The 26,120-nt window shown below is 51.3% G+C and overlaps 1 protein-coding gene across 7 annotated transcripts in view; it reads right to left on the minus strand.

Moving 5' to 3' along the window:
• Positions 1-1,345: 1,345 nt before the first annotated feature.
• Positions 1,346-26,120, minus strand: part of KCNQ4 (potassium voltage-gated channel subfamily Q member 4) — a 73,897-nt gene continuing 49,122 nt past the window's right edge. For 3 of the 7 annotated variants that reach the window (XM_060206134.1, XM_060206131.1, XM_007536096.3), the window contains 7 exons: positions 21,226-21,314; positions 19,079-19,240; positions 11,543-11,766; positions 10,078-10,177; positions 7,255-7,386; positions 4,294-4,423; positions 1,346-3,464 (listed from right to left, as the gene is read on the minus strand). In XM_060206134.1, the coding sequence (XP_060062117.1) occupies positions 3,252-3,464; positions 4,294-4,423; positions 7,255-7,386; positions 10,078-10,177; positions 11,543-11,766; positions 19,079-19,240; positions 21,226-21,314 (1,050 nt within the window). In that variant the 3' untranslated portion in view covers positions 1,346-3,251. Of the gene's footprint in view, positions 3,465-4,293; positions 4,424-7,254; positions 7,387-10,077; positions 10,178-11,542; positions 11,767-18,660; positions 18,706-19,078; positions 19,241-21,225; positions 21,315-26,120 lie in introns of all 7 variants that reach the window. The other 4 variants (XM_060206135.1, XM_060206133.1, XM_060206132.1 and 1 more) reach the window with 3 other exon arrangements.

Below are 26,120 nucleotides of genomic sequence, written 5' to 3' on the forward strand. Positions count from 1 at the left end.
GATACATCCATCGGATAGTGGGATTTCTTCACTAGGGGAGAGAAGTAGAATGCCTTCATTTGTTTGCAAGATCATGTCATCTTACTAAATGGGAGCTACTGCTGCTAGAAGAATGTTAAAATATTGTGAATGGATGTGCGGGAATACGGAGTAACCAAAGAAGTGGACTGTGGCAATGTTTTTGGTTTTGCCTCCAGGGCTCAGTGTCTGCACCATACATCCACTGCTCCTGGAGGCTATTTTTTTCCCTTTTGTTGTCCTTGTTTTATTGTTGTGGTTATTATTGTTGTTACTGATGTCATCATTGTTGGATAGGACAGAGGGAAGTCGAGAGAGGAGGGGAAAACAGAGAGGGGGAGAGAAAGACAGACACCTGCAAACCTGATTCACTGCCTGTGAAGCGATCCCCTCACCCCCGCAGGTGGGAAGCTGGGGGCTCGAACCGGGATCCTTACAGCTGGTCCTTACACTTTGTGCCATGTGCACTTAACCCGCTGCACTACCGCCCGACTCCCCTGTGGCAATTTTTAAGCTATTGCCTTTTCCTTCCAAATGCAGTCTCTTTTACTCTGCAAGATGACGCTGCGAGCCACATCCTTGCCAGCTGGCCTTGACATTGAGGACTCTAGGGAAAGACTGGAAAGTAGGAGTGGAGATCTGCTTCTTCCTCTGTCTACTCACCTATTGATCATAGTCCTCAACTTTTGTCCCTGAACTTCCAGACAAGCTTTGTTGTACAATAAGAGGTACAAACACCAGCAAGATAGCCCCCTCCCCCCACTCTTCTGAGTCCCAGCACTACAGGGTTCACCCTGTAACCTTCTAACCCCAACCTCTTTTCTAAGTTCCTCCAGTCTGAGGGCTTCTGCTTCCTGAAGTGCTTTTCTAAGTTCTCTCAGCATTGTCTTTTTGTTCTTCCAGCCCACAGACATCAATTAACCCATTACTTAGAGTAAATTCTCTTTGTTGAAGAGCCTAGTGCATTCTCTGTTTCCCTAACTGGACCCTGACTGGTACAAACTACTGGGTAAGAGATACTCACTTTTCATTGAGGTGCTAAATCAAAGGAAATAAATATGGAAATATTAAGGGTCCTCATGAGAGGCCAGCCTGAGAGGAACACAGACAAATGACAGCGCTCTGTCACATGCAAGTACTTAGACCTAACTATGCATGAAGCGAAATCTCTCCCCTGGACTTTGTCTGGGCCAGTAAGTTTCTATTTTATTTTAATTTTTGCTCAAGCTATACCAGATTGAGTCCTGACTAGTCCAACTCTCCCTATCCTCCACCCCCAGATCGGATGCCCCATTCCACCACCACTGAAGAGCCAAGGCCAAGCATATCCTACTGAAAACTTTAATGAAACCAATAAGTTAATAAGTTAACAAAGTGAGGTACTTGCATCCGAGAACTGGGTTGGTGGGAACCTCGATGGTAGATGAAGGGAGGGTTTCTTTCCAAGTCTCCTTTGGTCACAGGGTCATCCGTTCTCCTACCACTCTCCACAGCTGCTCCTAAGGGAGCTGGGGGGGGGGACACCTCTCTGGGGACAGTGCAGGGCAGGTGAGACAAGCCAGGACATTCCTCCATCTAGGGCACGATAGTCACATGCAGAGGGCACGTTGGGGCAGAGGCTAAGCACCACGAGGCTGAGCAAGATCCAGCCCCGGCCCTGGTATTGGTATATGCAGGTCCAGTAGTGAGACGCAGACATCTGGGCCTGAACCCCTTGTCTGCTGGCACCCCACAGAAGCTCACTGTGCATCCATTACCCATCACCCTACTGCCACCTGCATTGGCTCTGCAGAAGAGGAACAAAGGGCTTGGGATACCAAAGAGGTGCTAGAGGCCTGGAGTGAGTGGAGACTTATGCTGGCATGGAGGGGCTGCCAAGAGCAGTGAAGAGTTGAGGATGGAAGGTGGGGAAACACTGCGTGTGGGTGGGCGCCAGATACACAGCTGCTGCCTGACAAATGCTAGTTGCTAGGTGCACTATTATTTTCTCTGGGAGTCAGGATGCCTAGGAAGGAGCTAGCCTAGACTGATGTAGGCCTGACAACCACACTGAGAAGGGCCTGGGGTCTTTCCAGTGCTGTTCAGGTCCGAGGGCTAGGCCTGAGTTGTGCTGTGGGGACTGGGAAGAGGGTCCTCTGGGCAGGCAGAGGGAGCAGTTAAAGGCTCCGGGACAGGGGAGGATGAAATCTTACTGAGAAAGACGCAATGGAAAAGTTGTAGGGTGGAGCTTGGAGAGACATGGGGTAGATTGGGAAGAGGAGTCTCTCAGTGGGCACCACCCCTACAAGACCTATGTGCTGGCAGCTGAAGAACAGATTGAATGTGTCCCAGAGTGTGTGACTCTGTGTGTCAGTATAAGTATGGGACTCTCTGCAGGGACATGTCTGTGTGACCGAAGGAGTACTGTCTGGGAGAGTGGTGGAGTATGAATACAGAATCTTGTGCTGTCAAAGGTGTCAAGAGGTTACAGAGGGGAGTGGGCATCCAGCAAGAAGAGGGGGCTCCTGGGAGGGGGCACCTGCACACAGGAAGGCCCAGGCACTGCCCTTGGGGGAGGCAAGGGAGAAATAGGCCCCATGCTGGGTGGGGAGGAGGGTGATAAGCCAAAGAACAAGAATAGGGATCATGGCTAAGCAGCCTGAGACCAGCTACTGCTGGGGGCCCATCTCCCACGACGGGAGGGGCAGGAGAACCCCATAGGGGTCCCCAATGTTGCATATTTAACATAGTTTGCATACATGGTGCCTACCTGCTTTGCAGCAGGGTCCTGTGCTTTGTGGGTACCTGTAGGGGCACCTTGGGCCCACCCCCAGGTGGGGCGAGGCCTTGGCGGAGGACTTCCCTGTTTTGTCCTAAGGGTGGGCGGCCAGAGCGCTCACCTTGCATAGCTGGAAGCTGGGTCTGGGCCCACCGTCCCAACGCCCTTCTTTCATTCGCAGGTCAGCAGCCCTGCCAGGTGGCCTCAATGGACCGGCAGGGAACTGGGGGGCCCAGAGGCAGCAGGGCAGCAGCTGCTGCTGCTACAGCCTTTTGTGTGGCCTGGCATCTCACGCTCCTGAGGGGAGGGGGCAGGTCGCTGGCACCCACTGCTGAGTATCTCACCCACCCAGGCAGCTGAATACTGCGTGTGGCCTCTCTCCCCGAGAGGGAGCGAGTTCAAGTAAGAGGCGAGTCCGGGATCTGAGAGCCAGGCTGACTGAGGCATGAGTCCTGGCCCACCCTTGAGAGGCCCCTCAATCCATGTTGGTGCTGACCGAGCGGGAGATACTGAGGGTCTGTGCAGAGACCGAGATGTCCTCATGGTCCACGGGGCTGTGGTAGTCAGAGGTGATGTCAGGGTCGAAGAGTGGTACTTGAACGGTACCCAGGCTGGCTGAGGTGCCAGAGCGCAGGCAACGCGAGTAGAAGCCCAACAACAGGTCCAGCTTGTGCTCGATGGACTGCACCTGCCAAGATGGGGGGGCCAGCTGGGGGCAGAGCTTGTGCCTGAGCAAGTGTGGGGGGCAGGAAGTACTGGGAGATTCAATACCTCTAGGGAGAAAGATGAAGTTGGACAAACTGGAGAGCTGGGGCTTGTTCCAAATAGAGTGAAATGGATCAGGGAGACAGCATAAGGGTTATGCAAAAGACTTCCAAGTCTGAGGCTCCGAGGTCCCATGTTCAGTCCTCAGCCCCACCATAAACCAGAGCTGAGCACTTAAAAAAAAAAAAAAAGTCTAAACGGCAGTGGTGTACCTGGTTGAGCGCCCACATTTTAGTGCTCAAGGACCTGGGTCTTCATCCACAGGGGGTGGGGTGAAGCTTCAGGAGTGGTGAAACAGTGCTGCAAGGCTGGTTCTCTCTCCCCCCCTCTCCCTACCTCCCCCTTCCATCTCAATTTCTGTCTCTATGCAAAACGTATAAAAAACTACAAATTAATTCCAGATAGAGTGAGACAACAGAGGCGGATTAAATGAAGTGGATGGGACTTTGACAGACTTATGAGGGTCTTAGCTCCCTGGGGGGGGGTCTTGCCAGGAGGGTCTTGCCTAGGGGAGGGTCTTCACCAGGTCTTTTTATCAAAGACCCAGATGGAATTCCTAGGAGGTGATGCTAATCTATGGGGAGGAGATCAGTGGGCGTGGGTTACGGGTTACGTGGACCCAGCTTGAGCCTCCTAGTGCTCTGAGCTGCGGCTAGAGGCTCATCCCAGGCCTTCCAGAGTTTCTCAGTTCACAACCAGCTCCACAACTAGCCCTGCTTCCAGGAGCAGAACTCCATCCACCCTATACTCACCTGCTTCTCCACCTTGACCACACGTCCCATCATACTGATTTCATCCACTGCTTCCATGTCTGAAGGTCCCTTGTCGCCCTTCTCCCGGTTCTTTCGGTCCCCAGGCCCCCGGCCTACAATCTGGTCGACCCTATGAAGAAACAGAACAGTCTGAAAGCCCAGACACATGCAGCCTCTCCCTTCCACAGGAACTCCAGGTTGTTTGTTGAAAAGGAAGAGACAGCGGAGCTGGGTGGTAGTGCACCTGGCTGAGTGCACGTTTCGAAGCACAAGGACCCAGGTTCAAGACCCCAGTCCCCACCTGCAGGGAGAAAGCTTCACAAATGGTGAAGCAGTGCTGCAGGCATCTCTCTTTCTCTCTCCTTATTGCTCCCTCCTCTTTCAATTTCTCTCTGTCTCTATCTAATAAAGAGAGAGAGAGAGAGGGAGAGGGAGGGGGAGGGGGAAGAGGGAGGGGAGGGGGAGGGGAGAGGGAGGGGAGGGGAGGGGGAGGGGGAGGGGGAAGGAGAGGGAAAGGGAGAGGGAGAGGGAGAGGGAGAGGGAGAGGGAGAGGGAGAGGGAGAGGGAGAGGGAGAGGGAGAGGGAGAGGGAGAGGGAGAGGGAGAGAGAAAGGCCTGGGAGATGGGGCCAGGTAATGATCAACTCTTAGTCCTCTTTACACCTGATCTGCACTTTCTCCATTTGGATTCCCAGACATTATCCTCTCTCCCTGTTCTCCTCCTACCTCACAGACCACTCCATCTCAGCCTCCTCTGTTGGTTCCTCCTTTGTTTTCTCAACCTCTAAGTGTGGCAGGAACCAAGGCTTACTCCTGGAATGTCTTCTCCAGTTATCCTCACGTGCTAACTCATGCTCTTGGTTCCATATTTTCATTTCTTCTCTATATGTTATTCACACCAGATGTATATTTCCAGCCAGAACTGCTCTACCAGACTCCACACTCTTCTGCCAGATCAACCCTCCACGAAGAAATCCAATAGGCATCACAGACCCAACTCTCCTGCTCGAAACTTGTCCACTCATGGCCTTCTCCATGTTAAATGGTAACTTTTGTCCAACTGCCCGAGCCAAACATCTTGACTTCAACTGTACAGATTCATTTTCCTCCAATGCACCTGGTCAGAAGGTGAATCCAGCTCTACCTAATGCTGCATCTAGAATCTGACTGTTACTTCTCACTCCTGCTGCTGGTCCAGATGCCCACCATCCCTTTTCCTGGGCATCTAAAGTAGCTGCCCTGCTAGCTCCCTGCTTCCACCCTGGCTCCCTTACAGGCTATTCTCAACTCAGCACTCAGGGTGATTCCTTTAAAACACAACTTAGGTCTTGTCAGTCCTTTGCACAAAGTCCTTCAGTGCTCGCAGCTCACCCTGAATGAAAGTCAAAGTCTTCAATAGCCTACCAGGCTTCGTGTAGTTTAATGCCATTAGCCATCTCCCCTCACCTCCTACTTATGTCACCCCAGAAACGGACAACACTGGGACCTATGCTTTTCCTTTAAAAATAAGTTATTTATATCACTGCCAGGGTTACCGCTGGAGTTAGGTGCCTGTACTATAACCCCACCGGCTGTGGTACCCTTTTCTTTTTTCTTTTTCCTTTCCTTTTCTGACACAGAGGGAAGCAGAAATGGGGGCGCAGAGAGAAAGGGAGAGAGACACCTTGTGCAGAGCTCCACTGCTAGTGAAGCTTCCTCCCTGCAAGTGGGGACGAGGGGTTTAAACCCAGGTTCCCCCTGGGAAGGGGGATTGTAATGTGCGCACTCTGCCAGGCGTACTGCCGCCTGCTCGCCATCCTTCTCTCCCCAAAACAACACCCCAGCTGCTTGCCCATTTCAAAATCTTCACACTCACTATTCTGTTTAAATAGTCACTGGGATGGCTGGCTTCACCTTCCACTTTTTCTCTCTTAAGTGTCACCTCCTCATCTATTTAAAAATAGAAACCCCAGCACTCTAACCCTCACTATTCTCCTTACCTTTTATCTTTATCTGACATATTCAGTTTCATGCAACATCTGTTTACCCTCTTCTAGAATGAAAAGCTTCATGCAGACAGGGAGACTGCCTGGCAAGTAGCAAATGGCCAGTGACTATATCTTGAGAGAATAAATAAGCAGTGACAGTGGGTCAAAAGAGGAGAGGGCCAGGGTAGTGGTGCACATAGTAAAGTATACATGCCACAATCTATAAGGACCTGGGTTCAAGTCCTCAGTCCTTACCTGCAGAGGGGAAGCTTCACAAATGGTGAAGCCATGCTGCCGGTATCTCTTCCTCTCTACCCCCCCCCCCAGTTTCTCTTTTTTAATAAAGGTTTTATCTTTATTTTATTTTCTTACTGGATAGAGTGAGTCAGAGAGAAATTGAGAGGAAAGGGGAAGAGAGAGAGGAAGAGAGAGAGACACCTAAGACATCAGCTCCAGTTTCTGATGATGTGGGAGACTGAACCTGGACTTTGAAGCCTCAGTCTCTTTGCATAACCATTATGCTATCTACTCCTGCACACACACACACACACACACACACACACACACACACACACACACACACATTTATTTGTCTCTACCTAAATAAATAAACAAATAAATAAATAGGAGAAGACTTAAGTGTTGGTGTATGTGGGTTTGGTGTGACTATTCTTCCTCTATTCTGGCTGACCCTGTGCAGCATTGAGGACAGTGTCCCCATCCCTTGAGAGGTAGGAGATGTACAGGGCTATTATTTTAGGGTCAGGGTAGAGCCATTCTAAAGACATCCCCAGAGAACTGTAGGTCTATAGGGTTGGCTTGCACAGAGGGCCAGCTGCTAGGTCATTTTATTCCAGCTCTCCCAGCCCAGAAACTACAGCTCCCGAAGAGGCCCCTAGGGGGCGTCAACGGTCCCACCCAGGTGAGGGGTTGAGCTTCAGTCCGCAGACCTCACCAGAGTTGGGCTCCCCTCTACTCCCAGGCAGGGGCACCCACCGAGTCTGCAGGCTCTTGATCCGGCCCAGCATATCCAGATGCCCTGCCGAGTACTGCTCAATGACGTCTTTCACGTCGTAGGGCCGCAGCGTCTCCTTGAATTTCCTTTTGGCCACCAGGAACTTGAGGATCCTGTGGGGGAGGGGGTCTCAGAGAAAGCATGGCTCTCTAAGGCTCTGTTAGCTGGGATTCCTCTCCTGCCCCTCCTCCTCCCTTTGCTAGGCCCCTGCCCCGCACTACACCACCTCCTGCTTGGGCCACTACTGGCCTCCCAGCCCAGGATCCTGCGGCCCTGCCCACAAGCCCCCACTCCCTTCCCCAGGTTTATTTTAGCACTTTGTAAATCATCGATATCTGCAGTTATCTCAAGAGGGCAGAGACTGGACCTGGTTTCTCCCAGCTAGCTTAGGCAAGGACAGGCATCTGTGAAGGCTATGATGGTGACAGCTTGGAGGACAGCTTTTAATTTTTTTAAGAATTAAAAAATATATATTCATTCATTTATTTTGGATAGAGATGGATAGAAATTGTGAGGGAAGGCGGAGATGGCGAGGGAGGAAAGCCTATAGCATTTCACCACTCCTGAGGCTTACCCTCTGGAGGTGGGGTCCAGAGGCTTGAACCTGGGTCCTTGTGAACTGTAATGTATACACTTTACCAGATGCAACATTGCCTGGTCTCCTTATAAGACTTTTTTTTTTTAATGTGTTGTTTATGAGGAAAGCATTTCTGCTTGCACATGCTTGTTAGAACTAGGAAGCTGAACGTTGGACACCCAGAGGGAACCTGGTCTACAGTTGGACACTGCAGGAAAACAGTCATATATGGAGTGGCAAGGTTCATGGAGTGGAGAAAAAGGGCTGGGGGACATGACGAGGCAGCCCACAGCTGAGATAGTCAGCAGAGAATAGAGAGGGCTTTCAGTGTAGTTAGGAGCAGTCAGAGCAGAGCATGAAGGCCAGAGGCCACCTGGGGAGGGGGCAGTGTGGGAAGACAGGGAGAGCTAACTGACTTTGAGAAGGAGGTGGGGGCAGGGATGCTCTCTGTGGCTCTGAGCATCTGGCAGAGACTGGGAAATGAAGATTTGCAAAGTTGTGAGGGAGGAAGTCTGGCTCTCTCCTCTTTGGCATGGCAGTTCTGTCAGCTTGTGAGGAGAATGTCTTCGAGGGGCAGAGTGTTGGGCACAGGGGTGGGTCTGGGCTGGGTAGATGCAGTTGGGTGGCACTATGGGCCATCTTTAAGTGATTCAGGAGACTAGACTAAAGTCTTCTGAGGCTGTGCCCAGGATGATCCCCATGGCCTGCATGTCAGGGAAGGTGATGGTGCCACTGCCTGAAGTGGGAAGACAGGAGGAAGAACATGTATAGGATGAGCCTGGGGGTAGTCAAGGAGTCAAGGCAACTCAGATACTGTTCTACAAGCTGATCACACAGAGGGTTGTGAGGGGGTGCGTAAAAAGAGGGTAGGAAGGTCAAGTGGTGGCAGACCTGCTTGAGCGAACATGTTGCCATGTGTAATGACCCAGGTTAAAACCCCTGCTCCCCACTTGCATGGGAGAAACTTCATGAGTGGTGAAGCAGTGTTGCAGGTGTATGTCGTGCTCCCTCTTTATCACCCCTGCCCCTCTCAATTTCTCTGTTCCTATCAAATGAAAGAATACAATTTTAATATAATAAATAAAAATTTTAAATTCTAAATTTTAATAATAAAGAGGGTAAAACACCTCAGACTCTTTAGTGAATGGGGAAGTTGGGCCTAGCAGACTATTTTTTTCCCCACCAGGGATTCACTAGGGTTTCTTGCCTTCATGGTTCCACCACTCCTAGTAGACTTTTTTTTTAGTAAGATGAAGTGTGAAATACAAGGAGGGAGAGAGAGAAACAGATAATTATAATTATCTTATAATTAAAAGAAAAAGAAGACCTGTCATAAGATAAACATTTTACAGTAGACACCAGTATGTAACAGGTCATATGTAACTAAAATGTACATTTCATAAACATTATTCATCCTAATCATGAGGGGTATACTCTGATGTTTCCTATTCTATTCTATTTTTCCCACTCTATGACAGTCTTTTCAGATAGAGGCAGAAACAGAGAGAAAGACACCACAGCACTGGAGCTTCCCTCAGTGCAGTGGAGGCTGGACTCAAAACTGAGCCCCACACATGTCAAAACAGGTGCTGTCCCAGTGAGGTATCCTGACAGCCTCTTTTTTTTTTTAAATGCTGGCCCTAACCTACTAAATTGATCTATGTGAATTTCCAGCTGCTATGACCTGTAGTTTTAAGAGCACTGCTCTAGAAGCCCTGGGAGACACACACTGAGGCCAAGACAGAAACACACTTTTGACTAGGAGAAACACAGACACAGAGGCAAAAGGAGGGTGAACTGAGACAGAGATGAGGGGAAAAGTACAGAGACAAAGGTGAGGGAAGACACAGACACACACACACACACACACACACACACAGACACACACACACACACACACACAGAGGCATTCAGTGAGGGGGGAGCAGAGAGAAGTATGGAGGACAGAGAGGGTATGAGAGGAGGGCCTGTGATGGGCAGCTGTATCCAGCAGCCCACCTTTCAGACATGATGAGTTCCAGCAGACCCTACTAGGAGTCCTATGCCACCTCCCCACCCTACCCTCACTCCAGGGTCCTAGCCAGCTGCCTCTACCAACAGTGCCAGGTGGGCAGCAGCTGGCATGCCTGGGAGCAAGGCCAGGTCTGGCCATAAGGGCAGGCCCCAGATGGGGAGCAGCAATGTGTGGCAGCCAGGTGGAAGGGCTCACCTCGGGCTTCATTCTCACCTGACGGAGCGGATGACTGTCTTCACGGCAGGCATCACGTCGTCCACTGTGAGCTCACACTGGTAGCTCTTCTCCTCTGCCACTTCCTCTGAGGGTCCCTCTGGAAAGTTAGGTGCCCACGTGGTGGTAGCAGAAGGGGTCAGTCTCAGTCCCCTAACACCACAACCTGAACGAGACTTAGAACTACAGGTAGGGAGACAGTAGCCCAGAACCTTCCTGGGGCACCAGGACAGGGCAGGCTGCTATCTCAATGGCTGCCCCATTCAGGGCAGAAAACTCCAGTTAATTTCATTCTCCATCTACCCTGTGGGCAGTCAGAGAACACACTTTCCAGATGTCTAGGGGCTGGGGACTGACCTAGGGCACATCTGGTCTGGCCAGAGAGAAACAGCACATAGTCCTAGAGGAAGCCACAGTGCTCCCCCTCCATCCCCACTGATCAGACTCCCAGAGAAAAGGGGCTTGTTGCTTCTGCACATAATCATGTGGGCAACCTTATCCCTCAGCCAGAAGGAAAGGAAGTTCCAGACCCAGCTCTGCTATTGGGCATGGTCCCTAAAGCATTCTCCCCTAGGTAGAAATGGTTACTTTAAACAGCAGAGAACGATAGTCCTCCCCTGGCCACAAAGAGACAGGAGTGAGTAGGAGGCCAGGTACTGCCTGGGGCAGGAAGAGAATGCCCAGTCATACCCAGGCTCCAATGGGTCAGCCTCCCAAAGACTGTGTGGGATTCTAGAACTTTCCGGTTAAGAGCTATCTCAGTTGTTGGCCAGTAGCATCTTGGACGAACACAGCACAGACAGGAATCTTGGTTGGGTTCCTTCCCTCCAAAGTTGAAGGGGCTTCCTCCCCGTCTCTTATCTTTGTCCATCCACCTTTCTCTCTCTCCACCCAGGAGCCTGAAGCATGTCTAAGCTGGGAGGAAATCTTCCAGGGGGGTCTTGGTCCAACCTTTTGTTTCCAATTTTACAGATGAGAATGAGCCCCAGAGGATGTGGTTATTTAGTATTATGATGATGATGATGATGACTAACAAAGAGAAATTGAGAGAGGAGAAGGAGACAAAGCAGGAGAAAGAAAGACACTGCAGCACAACTTCATTGCTTATGAAGCTTCCCCCTGGCAGGTGGGGAGTGGGGGATTGAACATAGGTCCTTGTGCATTGTAACATGTGCATTCAACCAAGTGCACAACCACCCATCCTCTGAAATCAGTTATTTGCTCAAAGTAAGTGGCAAAATCAATATCCCAGCCCAGGTAGTGATTCCAAAGCCAGTGCTCTCAGTCACTCCAACACCTTCTGCATTCTCTCCCGGCAGGCAGCAACGCAGGTATGATGGTGCCTGTCTCAGAGACCGAAAGCAGCTGTAGACCTGTAGCCAGGTCTTTCCAGCCCCCATCCAGGTTCCATTCCCCAAGCCCTGCTGCCTTCTGTGATGCTGGGCACCAAACCCCCAGGGCTCACCCTCAGCACAGGCACGTGGCTTGAGTCTCAGAGAGGCCCGGAAGCGGGTACGGTCATTGAAGCTCCAGCTCTTCTGCACCTTGGTGGGGCTGCTGGCCTCACCCACCTGCTGCTCACTGCTGGGGGAGGTGGGTATAGGTGGAGGTGCCAGATGCTGCTTGGAGGGACCCGTTCGTCGCTGGGAGCTGCCCATGCGGATGCGGTCTTTAATGCCCATTCGGCTGCTGGCAGGGCAGGTCAGGTAGGGAAAGAGAACCAAGTCAGCTGGGGCTAGCCTAGGGTGGGCATGAGCGGGGATGCAGCTGACTTAGGACTTGTGGGTGGCTACTGGGTCTTGATTCTCCACGAGTGGAGACTTCCAGGGAAAAGACGGGGGTTTGGTGAGGGGTGGGCCCTGACTCAGAGGAGAAGCTGATCCAGGATCAGTGTGAGCCCATGCCCTCCCCTCAACACCCTTCCCACCCCATTTCCCAGACAGATAAGGGATATACAGCAGACAGATGTCAGACTGTAAGGAGTAAGAGAAACCAAGGAGGGGTTCAGAGACAGACAAGAGGAGGAAGAGCTGGACCTGGCGCAGACAGGTGGGTGGAGGTGGTGGCCTTTGGGGCACAAATGGGCTGCTGAAGGATGGAGGCGCTCACCTGACCATGCACAGAGACGGGCCTCCAGCTTCTCACTTTGCACTAGGGTGGGGCGAAGAGAGCTGATGCTGTGTTTGCACGTGTGCACGTGTGTGCGCGTGTGCGTGCTGTGGCTCACAGGTACAGTGTGTATACACATGTGCTGATATGTGGGCACTATCAGTTCTCTTGTCCTCCTTTGTCCAATACTAAAGCTAGTTGACCCCATGCTCACTCTGAGGTCAGGGCAGCAAGACCTGATACAGTGGTCCAGGAGATGATGCAGTGGGTAAGGTTCTGGACTCTCAGGCATAAGGTCCAGGGCTTGATCCCTAGAATTGTAGGTGCCAGAGTGGTGCTCTGGCTCTCTCCCCAAACCCTTCCCCGCTCAATTTCTCTCTGTCATATCAAATAAATAAACAAAAATAAATAAAATCTGATACAGGTGGATAGGCAACATATTGCAAAACTCCAAAGGTCTCCATCATTCAAGCTTTGGTGGAAATGATGCCCCCTGGAGTTGTGCTGTGTGCTTGCTTTGACCTTGTATGGCTAGCTGCAGGGCCCATATGTCAGCCAGGGCATGCCTGTGAGGGTGTATAACCCCCCCAAAAAAAAACTCTGGCCATGTAGCTGTGGAATCTGCTCTCCTAAACTTATACTCTACTCCCTACCATGCACCAGTTCAAAAGGACTTGCACATGATTATGAGCATGTGAACACACATGGTGTGTGTGTGTGTGTGTGTTTGTGTGTACGCACACTCGAATGCACACAGTAGCTCAGATTTTTCTTCACAAGCCCCAATTCCCCACCCATCTCCCAAACCTCAGAGCAAGATAGGTGGGGGAACTCAGACCCTAGTTGACCAATACCTGGTAGAGAAACTCTGTGTCCAAGAGGCTCAAGGACTGTTTTGCTGTTCGAGTAGGACCTATGCAAACGTTCCCCCATTCTATACCTGGGGTATCACTGCTGCTTCCCTGCTACAGCTTGCAGACATACTTGGGGGAATTTCCACCCCAAATGCCTGAGCTCCCAAATCAGACAAACACCAGTCAGTCCCCAAGGAGACCCAAGGTGGGATGAGGGTTCGGGGGAGGAGACTGTGTCACTACATTAGGGGACTTTCAGATCAAGAGCAGAGCAGAGAGCAGATACTGGTTTCAGGGTTGAGTGGGAGCCAGGGTTCTCCATGCCCAGAGCATGGGGTACAGGGTACACAGCCAAGGTGCTCAAGTGAGGGAAACCTCGAAACCAGGTGCACATTCAGGAAGGTGGCCGGGATGTAGGGCCATTGTTGTGGGAACCTCTGCCTGGAGGGGTGAGGTTATGGGCCAGGGGCTGGAGCCCTGAGGATATCAGAGGGGAAGGACTATGCAACCCCCTCATTCCAGCATGCTGCTGCTGGCCCAGGCCCACTCAAGACAACCCAGAGACTCCAACCAAACTTCAAGGGTGGCTCTCCCAATTTTCTTCTCCAGAGCCATTCCTTGGGGCTCTCTTCATGCTGGCAAGCACCACCACCACCACCCCCAGACAGCTCATGCAACCCTCCCTCTATCCTCGGCTCCTTCATGGAAGGAAGAGAGGAGCGTGGAACAGTCTCTGACACCCAGATCTCTGTGCCCAGCACCTTAACTCCAGCACAGTGATGTTCTGGGTGGATGGGACAGCCTGCCTGTCACAAGAAACAGCACAAGCAGGACAGAGCTTGGACTCAGCGGGACTTGAGGAGGGGGTTCCTGGGGGCTTGCACTAGAGGCCTTGAAAGGTCCCTTTCCAGCTCTGATTCTGCAATGGTTGAAGGAGCTCTCAGCCAGGTTTGTGGGGCTCGGTAACTTTCCAGGCAGCCAGAGGCCCTGGGCTCCTCTTCCATGTAAGGAGGCACTGTTTTCCCTGGGGGCAGCCCTGAATTCGAACTTCTTGGTCAGGGCCCAGCAAATGGCTCACATCAGCCTTTCTGGAGCCTAGAGGCTCAAGGAAATGAAAAGAAACCTGGCACACGGTGGACAGAGAGAGCGCTCCTTTCCTCCCCTGTCTGACTGTCGTCACTTCTCCACACCTCTCAGCCACGTTCAGTGGTGGCTTCCACACTTACTTCCTGCTTATACCTGGGGAAAGAGTTGGGATATCTTTGCCCAAGGTCACAGAGATCCTATGGGCAGAGAGAAAACTGGCTTCCAGTTTTTCTGATTTCGGAGACTGTATCTTTTCTCTGGGACAAACCATCTGGATAGGATCTCAAGAAGTGGGTCATTTTGCTGGCCATGTGACACTGGTGCTCTTGTTTCCTAGTGGGTTTTGAGTGTTTTCTAGAGGCCAGGACCTCTGATAAAATCCTACAATATGTAGGAAAACCCACCCCACAATAAAAGATCAGCAGACTTGAGATGCTGGTGGTGCTGAGGCTAGAACTTGACCTGAGTGGTCAGCAGAGCTTTAGAAGATAGCTGGGATGAGTTTGACTAACATTGTCCAGGGAGCAAGGGCTCTGCCTTACTGGACGCACTCCTTCTGCTGCTGCAAACGGGTCTCCCTCCCTGTGGGACTATTGACACAGCCACACCGCTGGCCTCTCTGGCCTTGCCCTTCCCGACTATCATGGTCACACGAAGTCACCTTATAAATCAGCAGATTGGACCCAGAGACTCCCCATCTCAACCTTCTCTCCTCCATCCATGATTTCTAAGCTCTTTTTCAAAGTAAGCACTTAACTGCTTGATATATCAGATGAGGCTAACATTTTCTGTGAGCCAGCAGTTTGAACAGAAGCAGGTCTTATTATCATTTGTATTTTATATCAGAGGAAAGTGAGGCACAGAGGGCTTATGCCCAAGGTTCCCTGGCTAGCGAGTTCTGGCCAGGTTGGATCCACAATCCACATTTCTTTTTCAAAAAATTTTTTTATTATCTTTATTTATTGGATAGAAACAGCCAGAAATTGAGAGGGAAGGAGGAGATAGAGAGACACCTGCAACCCTGCTTCACCACTCGCAAAGCTTTCCCCCTGCAGGTGGGGGCCGGGGGTCGGGGGTCGAACCCGGGTCCTTTCGCACTGTAACATGTCACTCAACCAGATGTGCCACCACCCAGCCCCACTATTTTTTTAATGTCTTTTAAAAATTAATTAATTTTCCCTTTTGTTTCCTTTATTCTTTTTCATAGTTGTTGTAGTTATTGATGTCATCGTTGTTGGATAGGACAGAGAGAAATGGAGAGAGGAGGGAAAGACAGAGAGGGGGAGAGAAAGATAGACACCTGCACACCTGCTTCACCGCCTGTGAAGTGACTCCCCTACAGGTGGGGAGCCAGGGGTTTGAACTGGGATCCTTACGCCGGTCCTTACACTTTACGCCACGTGTGCTTAACCTGCTGTGCTACCGCCTGACTCCCTCACAATCCACATTTCTAATAAGCATTGTCTCTTGAAAGCTCCAGAGGTGTTTTGGGAAAACCCACAGCTCCAGAAACCCAGGTTTCCAGGCAGTGCCAGAAGAAAAAAACTCATCCTGGGCTTCTGGGCTCTTCAGCCCCAGCCCTGCACAGCCTCGGCACTTGACACACACCCTCACCACCACCTCCCAGCCTTGATACCTTGCTCCCTCAGTCTGGGATGCCCTCTCTCATGCCCACTCCTTTTGGAGTCTCCTCTGGGTGAAATGCCTGGCCCAGATTCCACAGCCCTCTGCTACCTCCTTATTTTGTACTCATCATATGCAATAGCAACCTCTCTTTTGCAGTTCTCCAAGCACCGCGCTTTACTTCTCACTGTGTTGTTAGTACAGGGCCTGGCACAGGACACTTATCAAGTGGTCGTGTGGCTGCAAGGTCTGGGGCTCTGGAGATGGCAAGGGGAATGCCAATCCCAGCTCCCTCAGGCATCTGTAAGGTCTGTAGGTAGGCAGTGGGGGAGAGCTGGGAGAGAGTATGCTAAGCCCAAGGCCTGGCAAATGTCAGACTGGGAAGGACCCTTAAAAGAGCCTCTAGTTCAATCTACCCATTTCCCAGATGGGAAACAGATTCATAGAATGGAAGTAGTCTAGCCAAGTTCATACAAGGAGTGAAGGACATAGCTAGAATTCATGCCAAGGCTCCTATGAGGGGCCCTCCTGACAGACCAGGCACCAGGCCCATGTCTCCCAGACCTGGAAGGCAGCTCTAGGAAAGCAGGAGCCTCGTGGAGGCCCCAAGGCAGACAGCAGGCGGCAGGCACATGCACCTTGTCCTTGGCCCATCCTGTCCCCTTCTCCAGCCCCAGAACTGGGTGGGGCAAAGAGAAGCAAGGACAGGAGGAGCAGGTGAGGGGGTACCTCGGTCTCCAGCTGGCGTGGATCCGAAAGAAACTCCGTTTATTACTAAACATCTGGCTGGAAAGTTGAGAACAAGACACGAACAGAGATTAGTGGAAGGAGGCAGGTGTGCAGAGTGAGGGGAGTTGCCAGGATGGGGCCGGCCTCTGGTGGCTCATGGGAGGAAAGGGCCCGCAACCCAGATCATTCTTCAGCCTGCATCCGCAGATGCAGAGTCCTCCAACTTTGCCTAAGGATCTCTAAGTGGCATGTTACAGACCTCTGTGCCTCTCCCCCACAAATTCTGACTCTGCACTTGGTGAGAGGCCTGGGACTCTGTGTCTTGAACCAGAGAGTGCCCCTTGGGATACTGATGCAGGAGTTCAGAAGACCATACTTTGAAAAACACTGCCTTAGAGCTCATGGCAAAATCCCAAAGAGAGAAGGTGGTGGCCCCAGCAATGCCTTCCTCCAGGAAGCCCTGTTCTTCATAATCCTGGGTACATGTCCAGCCTGGCTCCATCCATAGGCACTATGAAGAGTGAGACCAACCAGGAGTGCATGGGTGTACGTGTGTAAGTGTGGCAAGTCCTTTCTGGAACACATACCATTTTGGGCCTAGATAGCCAGGACCTGGGATATGGCCATTTGGCCTGAGTGAAGAAACTTAGCTTTGAGCAGTCACAGTTCAGCTCCCTAGGTCCCTGCAGTGAAGAAAGGAGATGCATCCCTGCCACAACCATGAGCCCCAATCACACACACATTCCTGTGCAGATAGATGTAAGGCTGGGAGTTAGTGTCCGCCAAGCCCTCCAAAGTAATAGGCTCCATGGCCTCGGTGCATCTACAGACTGGGAGCAGCTGGGCATACAGCTCCAGCCAAACTGCCATTCCCAGAGCCTTTATTCAGGCTAAGTGAGGCCAGAACAAGCTGGAAGCTACAGACTGTCTGGCTCAGGCCCTGGACTGGGTTGTTCACTGCCAAACAGTTTCTGCAGCTGGAAAGATAGTGCAGCTGGTAAAGCACAGTACTTGATTTCTGAGTCTCCCAGGTGCTTTATGTACCAGAGTCATGCTCTGACCTCTCCCTCCCTTTCTGTCCCCCCCAAGTAAATATATTTTTAAAAATAAAAACTGACTTTCTGCCTTTTAATCTGTGGTTGGATGGGGGTGGAGGTAGTCATGCAGTGCTTCAGGCAGTGACAGGATCCAAGTGGGACCACACCATGAACTTCTCCAGGGAGCACCTGGCCTGGCCAGTCAGGTTCCTCCCCCTCCCTCCAGCCTCAGCCTGCAAAGGCTTATCCTCTTTACCTATTTCCTACTTAGCCCCTGGACAGAAAGAAGAGTCCTCCCTGAGAACAGCACAGGGATGCTACTTCCATTTACATCTGTAGTTCCCAGACTTTACCAGCCAAGAAACTCACAGCACCCAGAGCCCTGCTCACCCTAAGCATTCCTGAGACTCAGAGTGACTTGTTGACTTTCTTAAGGATGCACAGCGTCAGTGGCAGACAAGCTTTTACCACACCTCCTCCTCTTCCTCCTGATTGCTGAGTGACTCACCTCTTCTCCCACCCCCTGTCCTGAGCCAGTAGGCTCAGAATTCCACCTGAGACTCAAGGTCTAGATGTCCACCTGACTGATACAAGGATGACATGTGAAGATGGGCAACACAAAGAGATATGCAAGGGACATGGGAGGGCCAGGTGGGGACTGAACCCTTGACCTCAAAACTACACCTCCTCAGGAGCAGCCGCTCTCCCATTCTGTGAAGGAAGGGGCTTCTCTTATCCAAACATGCCCAAAACTCCACTATTTGTGAACAGCTGTGTGGGGATAAGCATTGTTCTTTCTTTGTTCTTCTTTCAAGATGTTCACAAGCTCCAGGAAAGACAAGTCAAGGGGAAAGAGACTGTTGGGAGCAGCAAAATGTACCTCAGCGAGGAAGAAAGGCATTGTGGGAGAATCCCAGGAGGACCCTCTGGGATTAGCAAAGCTGCGGACAAGGGTTGCACAAGACAAGAGCATTAGTCACTGGCTGGGTTTACGTAGGTCCTACAGCAGTGCTTAGTCACAGAGCTCTCTTTCCAGCTGGCACCTGGGCCCCCAGAGGCAAGTTCAGCGTCAAGCCCCTTGTAGAGGAACATGCTGGGGGAGGGGGTTCCCTGCCCTCACACCCCGGAATGGTGCCCACGATTACCTGAGCCGTAAGCACCTGTGGCCAGCGGCCTCCTCCTCTCTCCAGCTTCCCGGAAGGGATGGGGGTGCAGGGATGGAAGAATGAAGGGGATGTGGAAACAGAGAAAGAAAGAGGACAATGGCATAAATGGGGGAGGTGACAGGAAAGGATGGCATGGACATCGCCCCTACTGAGACCCTTACAGTCCTTGATGACAAAAAGGTGAGTCCAGCCTGGCCTCTCCACAGAGGTGCTCAGTCTGTTCCTGTTAGGCTGTCTGATGACAACTGCCCAAGCCTCACGACAAGACCTGGAAGTCCCCCCAAACAGGCCCAGACACGCACGGAGTGGCTGGAGGCAGGTCTGAGAGAGGATGAGACAAAGAGTAGAAAAGGAAAAGGAAAAACAAGAGGAGGTGGCGGCCCCAGGGGGCCCCTACCTTTCCCCAGGGCAGAAGGAGGCGCTGCCTGGCCGGTGGCAGGTGGCAACGGGCGGGTAACGGGAGGGTGCTCCGTCAGGTACCGGCGCCCGCCGCACCTCTAGGGGCCGCAGGCCCCCATTGCGGGCCCGCTGCACATGCTCAAACAAGAGGGCCAGCTCTCTGCAGGAGAGGGTGCCATCAGCAGTGGGCAGAGCCTGGGCCCTGCCCCCTCCTCCTCCAGTGGGCACTGAACTCCTGCTTGCAGGTTCTGCCAGGCCCCACCGGGCTAGAGGTGCTCAGCAAACACCTCAGACCAGAATAGGCAGGGCCAAGAGTGAGAGAGACTAGCTTTGCTCCCTCCCCTCTATCCCAGTGCCTGGGAGAGGCTCCAGGATGCTGCGGGTGGTTGTGCAGGCTGGACACAATTTGAGGGCACCCTCCCAAGTGGCAACCCCCAAATCCTGCCCTCAACCTGACTGCATTTTAGAGGGAAACAGGCTGAGGAGGGCAATTGCATAGGGTGGCCAATCCAGCTTCTTGCCCCCACAGTACTGGGTTCTTAGTGTCAGTGCTGGGGACTGAGTGTCGTCCTAGCCTGAAGCCATTGCCTGCTCTCACGGCATGAGGAGGAGCAGGCTGGGGAAACTGCTCACTTGGATAGCGCGATGCTTTGCATGTGTGCAGTCTTGGTTCGTGCATGGCTCCCACCACACTGAAGAAAGCTTTGGTGCTGGGTCTCTCTCTCCTTTTTTTTCTTTTCTTTTTCCTTCCTTCCTTTCTCCCTCCCCTCCTTCCTTCCTTCCTTCCTTCCTTCCTTCCTTCCTCCCTTCCTTCCTTTCTTTCTTTCACCAGGGCACTGCTCAGCTCTGGCTAATGGTGGTGTGGAGGACTGAACCTGGAACTTTGGAGACTCAGGCATAGCAGTCTATTTGCATAACCATTTTGCTATGTACCCCCGTCCCTGGGGTCTCTTTCACCCTCTCTCTGCCTCTAAAAAAATTTAGGAGAGAAACAAAAAAAAAAAAAAAAAGGAAGGGAGGTCTCAGTTCCCTTTCTGCCTTCCCATCCTGAGGAGGAAGAAACTGAGGTCTAGGAGTTGTGGCGGGTTCAGAATCTCCAGAGCAAGCTCTGTCACTTTCACAAGAGGAGGCAAGGCCTGCTCAGCCCCCCACCACCATCACCACCTCACATTTCTAACAAACTATCCCCTGCCCCAACTCCCTGAGTGCTTGCAGCTTCTAGACAGGGAGGCAGCTTCTGTCTAATCTCCATTCCTGCCTCTGAGCAAGTCTCTGCCAGGTGAGAGACAGTGGGGGGCAAGCTTTGCAATTTTGGGAGCCCTCTTGCCAGCCCCTTCTCTCTTGCTCATCCCCTGAGAAGGCCCTGAGGCAGGGAGGGAGCAGGAAGTGGGGCAGTAAGGTGTAGGGGTGAATGGGATCATGCAACAGCTGCTCCTGGAAAACTAATGAGGCAAAAAAAAAAAAAAAGGCACCAGCAGAAGAGCTGAGCACAGCAGCCTGGCCCGGCTGCTTGCTGCCTGCCCGCCCAGGGGAGTGAGCTGGGCTCTGTGGTCTTCCTTCCTGCCCCAGGGCCTGGCCAGACACCTGGTTGCAAGAACCTTAGTGATGCTATTAATAAGCCCTTGTGTGGAGCTACCCCCCTGTGAAGCCTTACCCAGACCTGGGCCTGTGAGGTGAGCCCACTTCTGCTCCCTAAGGCACAGTAAGAGCAGGTGTATCTTCAGGCACAGTGGTGCTGGGCTGGGTCTTTGCACCCAACTCTGATACACACCACTCTTTCCCTAGCCAGCAGCAAAATGCCAGGCTGGCACAGGCAAACAATGCCCCCAACTCAGATTGGCTGGGAATGAGCTGGCTGTGCCACTGCCCTGAGTGGCATCTTCCAAGGGTGAGCATGAGAACTGCCGCAACCTAGCAGCCACGGCTCAGACAGTGGGGCAGGACTCCACCCCACGCCCTGTGTCCAATGTCCACATCTTTCCCGCACATGGCGGTTAGGACACCCCAGGTTCTGCGTTGTCATGTAGGCTCTGCTGAGCCAGCCCCAATGCCCTCCAACCCAAGGCTGAGCCCCAGCCACTTGGTCTCAAGGGCAATACTGCCAGCCACTCCCCTACCCCCACCTCCCACCCCCGCAGAGCCTACCTGAAGGATGGGAGGATACTGTCGTAGTAGTACCAGGTGGCTGTCAGGTAGGCCCTGCTCGTGTCTGTAGAGTACAGGCGCCAGGCAGCCTGGTGGCATGAAGGAGGGAAGGGAAGAGGCCTCAGTCACAGTCCCCTATGGCCCTCTGCCCCTGAAAGGGCCCAGTCCTTGGGCCAGTTGAAGGGTTCCAGGAGCCAGAGGCCAGTTCCAGTTCCACAGCTGCTGACAGAGACAGCCTAAGAAAAGGAGGCCTAGGGAGAAGTGATGTGCCACAACAAAGTGAGCGTCAGTCAGGGGCATAAGAGCACAAGCATTAAGGTGGGGGTGGGCAACACAGCTCACCTGGATAATGTGCCTGCTTTGCCATGCAGACAAGCCAGGTTCGAGCCTGACCTCCACTGCACTGCACTGGAGGGAGCATCAGTGCCACAGTGTCTCTCTTTCTCTCCTGATCACTTTCTTTTCTTTCTTCCTTTTTTTTTTTTTTTTCTTACCAGAGCATTTCTTGGCTCTGGCTTGTGGTGGTGCTGGAAATTGAACCTGGGACTGTAGAATCTCAAGCATGAATGTCATTTGCATATCATTATACTAATACTAATTTCTCTATCTGAAAAAGCCAGGTAAGGGCAATGAAGTACTGGTAACGACAAAAAAAAAAAAAAGTTAAAAGCTGGGGTTTGTCACACAGTCCAGCTATTCCAGCACTGGTATTTCTCCAAAAAATTAAAAACACTAATTGGAAAAGTCAGATGCACCCCTCCATTCATTGCAGTATTATTTACACTAACCAAGATTTAGAAACGACCTAAGTGCCCATCGACGGGTGAGTAGATAAAGATGTGGTGTATATGCACAATTGAATACTACTCAGCTATAAAAACAATATGAAATATTGCTGTTCGCAGTAACATAAACCTTAAAGGGATTGTGCTTCGCAAAATAAATCGAAGAAAGACAAACACTATGTGATTTCATCAAATGTGGAAGATACAGAAACAACAACAAATAGATACAGATAGCTGGTCATGAAGGAGAAAGAAAAAGGGGGACATACGGGAAGGAAGTAAACAGGGAAAGTAGGCCAACTGTATTGTGGTGGATAGAAACTAGACTTTTGCTGGTGCGCCCAGGGGTTTTGTACTACTGTACACCTGAAACATACACTGTTCTAAAGCAATGTTACTCAACAGAAATTAGACTTATGTAAGGACAGGCAAAGCAGTTCACCTGGATAGTGCACCTGCCTGGCTATGCACATTACCCACCAGGTTTGTGTCTGGCCCCTGCTGCACTGGAGCAAATTTCAGTGCTGTGTTGGTATATATATGAGAACCTTGACCCAGAGCCATGAAGCCTCAGCAATGACCAGCAATTTATTAAAAAAAAAAAAGGGGGGGGAGTCGGGCCGTAGCACAGCAGGTTAAACACACGTGGCACAAAGCGCAAGGACCGGCATAAGGATCGTTTTTCAAGTCCCCGGCTCCCCACCTGCAGGGGAGTCACTTCACAAGCAGTGAAGCAGGTCTGCAGGTGTTTATCTTTCTCTTCCCTTCTCTGTCTTCTTCTTTCTCTCTGTGCTATCCAACAACGACTACAACAATAAAACAAGGGCAACAAAAGGGAAAATAAATTTAAAAAAATATATATATATAAAAAGTCGGGGGTCAGGCGGTAGCACAGCGGGTTAAACACACGTGGCACAAAGCACAAGGACTGGCACAAGGATCCCGGTTCGAGCCCCCAGCTCCCCACCTGCAGGGGAGTCGCTTCACAATCGGTGAAGCAGGTCTGCAGGTATCTATCTTTCTCTCCCCCTCTGTCTTCCCTTCCTCTCTCTATTTCTCTCTGGCCTATCCATCAATGATGACAGCAATAATAACAATAAGGATAAACAGCAAGGGCAACAAAAGGAAAACCGGCCTCCAGGAGCAGTGGATTGGAGTGCAGGCACTGAGTCCCAGCAATAACCCTGGAGGCAAAAAAAAAAAAAAAAAGTCCTGGGGTTTTCTAGTCAAGTAGAGGTGTGGTTTCTAGTCGCAGCTTTGCCCTGTATTAGTGTTTTGACAAATTAAACAAAGCTTCAGAGTCTCGGCTTCTTCATTTCTTCAAAATGATTGCAACCGCTACTTACCTAGCAAGGTGTTCTAAGGACTGGGTGGCAAACACACATTAAAGGTCAAGTGCAGTGTCTGGCACATAGAAGACACTCAATGCCATGCTCCCTGTTAAATACTCCTGCTGTCTCTCTTCACATAACTAATGAATATCCACTCACTGTGCATGTGATTAATGCTTTTTTCTCTCCCTCTACTGTAAGCTGCGGCCTAGTCACCACCGTATTCTCTGGCACAAACATTTTGGCTGACTGAGTGAATTATTATTACTAATAATAACCCTCCACAGCTTTCCCAGCTGCCATGAGGCTGGGGTGGGGGTGTGGGGGTTAGTATTATCTACAAAACCCTTAGCACTCATGGACTTGCAGGGTTTCCCTCTGCAGCAGGAGGGACAAGGGTCAGACAAGAAAAAGGACTGTCCCTTTTCCTCCAAAGCATAAAAGTCAATAAGGGACCATGTATGGTGATCACTGAGGATAGAGAGATGTGGAACCTGTGAGTGAGAACAAAGCACAACTGGGCCCTAGTTGCCCCCCTTCTTTGAGTGCCTCTTGTCCTTAAGGGACTGCCTACTGCTGACCTCACCAGCCAGGCACCCTCCCAGGACAAGAATATTTTTACTTCCTGCTTGCCTAGGCCCCTGGCTTGGGCTGGGGAGCAACTGCCAGAGCTGTCTCATTAATTATGGGCACCACAATACCAGCTGTCTCTCGGTGTGGTTAGTGCCAACCGCCTGCCCCTACAATGCCCATTGGAGAGCCAGCTCCCAGGGGACAACAGCCATTGTGCCCCAGCGGACACTGAAAAGGGAAGTCTGTGCTGGTGGCTGGAGATAGCAGGGACGGGGAGATAGGTTCACCTTGGGGGGAGGAGGTGGGCAGAGAAGGAGCAGTTGAGTTACACACACTTGGGGAATCAGAGAGTGGAGTGCTGGGGAGCAGGCCAAAGTATACTGTGCCAGTACCCCCACATGGTTTCCCACAAGGACTTCTCTTACACACAACCCTAGACTTGAGGGAAGCCAAATCTGAGTCACAGAGTCACAAACCTCAGACCTCGACTTAGCCTGGGGACGCTGGGATCACGGTCCTGGGTTTTTCCCATCAGCTCAACTCCATCTGCCCAGATACTAAATACTGAGGCTCCTAAAAACCAAGATCTTTTGTTTTTCCTTTCTCAGTCCAGAGATGCTCATCCTGTGCTCATGGATTACTAGAGCTCTCTCTGCTCTCTTCTTTCAGCTGCAGACGTGCATGTCCAGCTGCCCCATTCAACATCTCTACTCGGGGCATCAGAGGCCCCTCTGACTCATGAGCTCCAGCCAAACTCACATTTCCTGTGCCCACAGTCTGGTTCCTCTCCAATGGGCAAGGCCATCAACCTTCCGGTTGGGCAAGCCAGAAAAATGGAGGTCCTTCCTCTCCCTCGCTACTCTTTAAATTTTTTATTTATTTTTACTGTTAGGACATAAATTGAGAAGGAAGGGGAAAAGAGAGAGGGGAAGAGACAGACACTTGTAGAACTACTTCACCACTTGTACCTCACTACTCTTAAATATCATGTGTCAGGGGGTCGGGCAGTAGCACAGCGGGTTAAGTGCACAAAGCACAAAGCCCAAGGACCCGCAAAAAGGATTCCAGTTCGAGTCCCCAGCTCCCCACCTGCAGGGGAGTTGCTTCACAAGCAGTGAAGCAGGCCTGCAGGTGTCTGTCTTTCTCTCTCCCTCTCTGTCTTCCCCTCCTCTCTTGATTTCTCTCTGTCCTATCCAACAAGAACAGTAATACATCAATGGCAACAATCACAATAATAACAAGGGCAACAAAATGGGAAAAATGGCCTCCAGGAGCAGTGGATTTGTAGTGTAGGCACTGAGCCCCAGTAATAACCCTGGAGAACAAACAAAAAAAAAAATTATGTCACATGGACTGGGAGCTGGTGCAGAGGCTAAAGCACTGAACTCTCAAGCATGGGGTCCTGAGTTCAATCCTCAGCCACAGTGATGCTCTGGTTCCTCTCTCTCTCTCTTTCTCTTCCCCATTAATTAATAAGTAGGCAATCCTGGAGATGACATAGTGGATAGTGTTGAATTCTCAAGGGCAAGGCCCCAAGTTCCATCGTCAGCATCATATGTACCAGAGTGAGGTTCTGGTTCTCTTTATCACTCTCTTATTAATAAATAAAAAAATGTTTTGAAAAGTCATGAAATGTATCAGGGGGCTTGGCAGTGACACACCTGGTCAAGCACACACATTACTATGTGCAAGGACCCAGGTTCAAGTCCCTGGTACACACCTGCAGGGCAAGTGGTGAAGCAGTGAGGCAGGTGTCTCTCTTTCTCCTCCTAACTCCCCCTTCTCTCTCAACTTCTCTCTGTCCTATAATATAAAAGAAAAGAAAAAAGAAAAATGCCACCAGTAGTAGTGAAGCAGTGGGTTTGTCATGTAGGCACTGAGTCCCACAGAGAATCCTAGTGGCAAAAACAAAACAAACAAAAAAAAAAAACCTTTCCTCAAGGTATTGATCTGTTTGTTTGTAGCCATGACATCCATTTGTGCAAATGCTTGTGAAGGAAAGCACAAGCACAGACTAAGTATTGTGACTGGAGCAGGTTTTCTGATGACTGCATAGCAAGACTGGACCCCACCCAGCAAGGACCTCGCATCTCTTGCCCAGGCTGTACCGTAATTCAGACCATGAAGAGCTGGGGTGGAGTTGGTCAGTGGGGCAGACCTGGTTGGCCCTTACATGAATGTCTGGTGTAGAGGAAAGCTTTGACAA

Source organism: Erinaceus europaeus, chromosome 13, assembly GCF_950295315.1.
Source record: "Erinaceus europaeus chromosome 13, mEriEur2.1, whole genome shotgun sequence".
Classification (NCBI taxonomy): Eukaryota; Metazoa; Chordata; class Mammalia; order Eulipotyphla; family Erinaceidae; genus Erinaceus; species Erinaceus europaeus.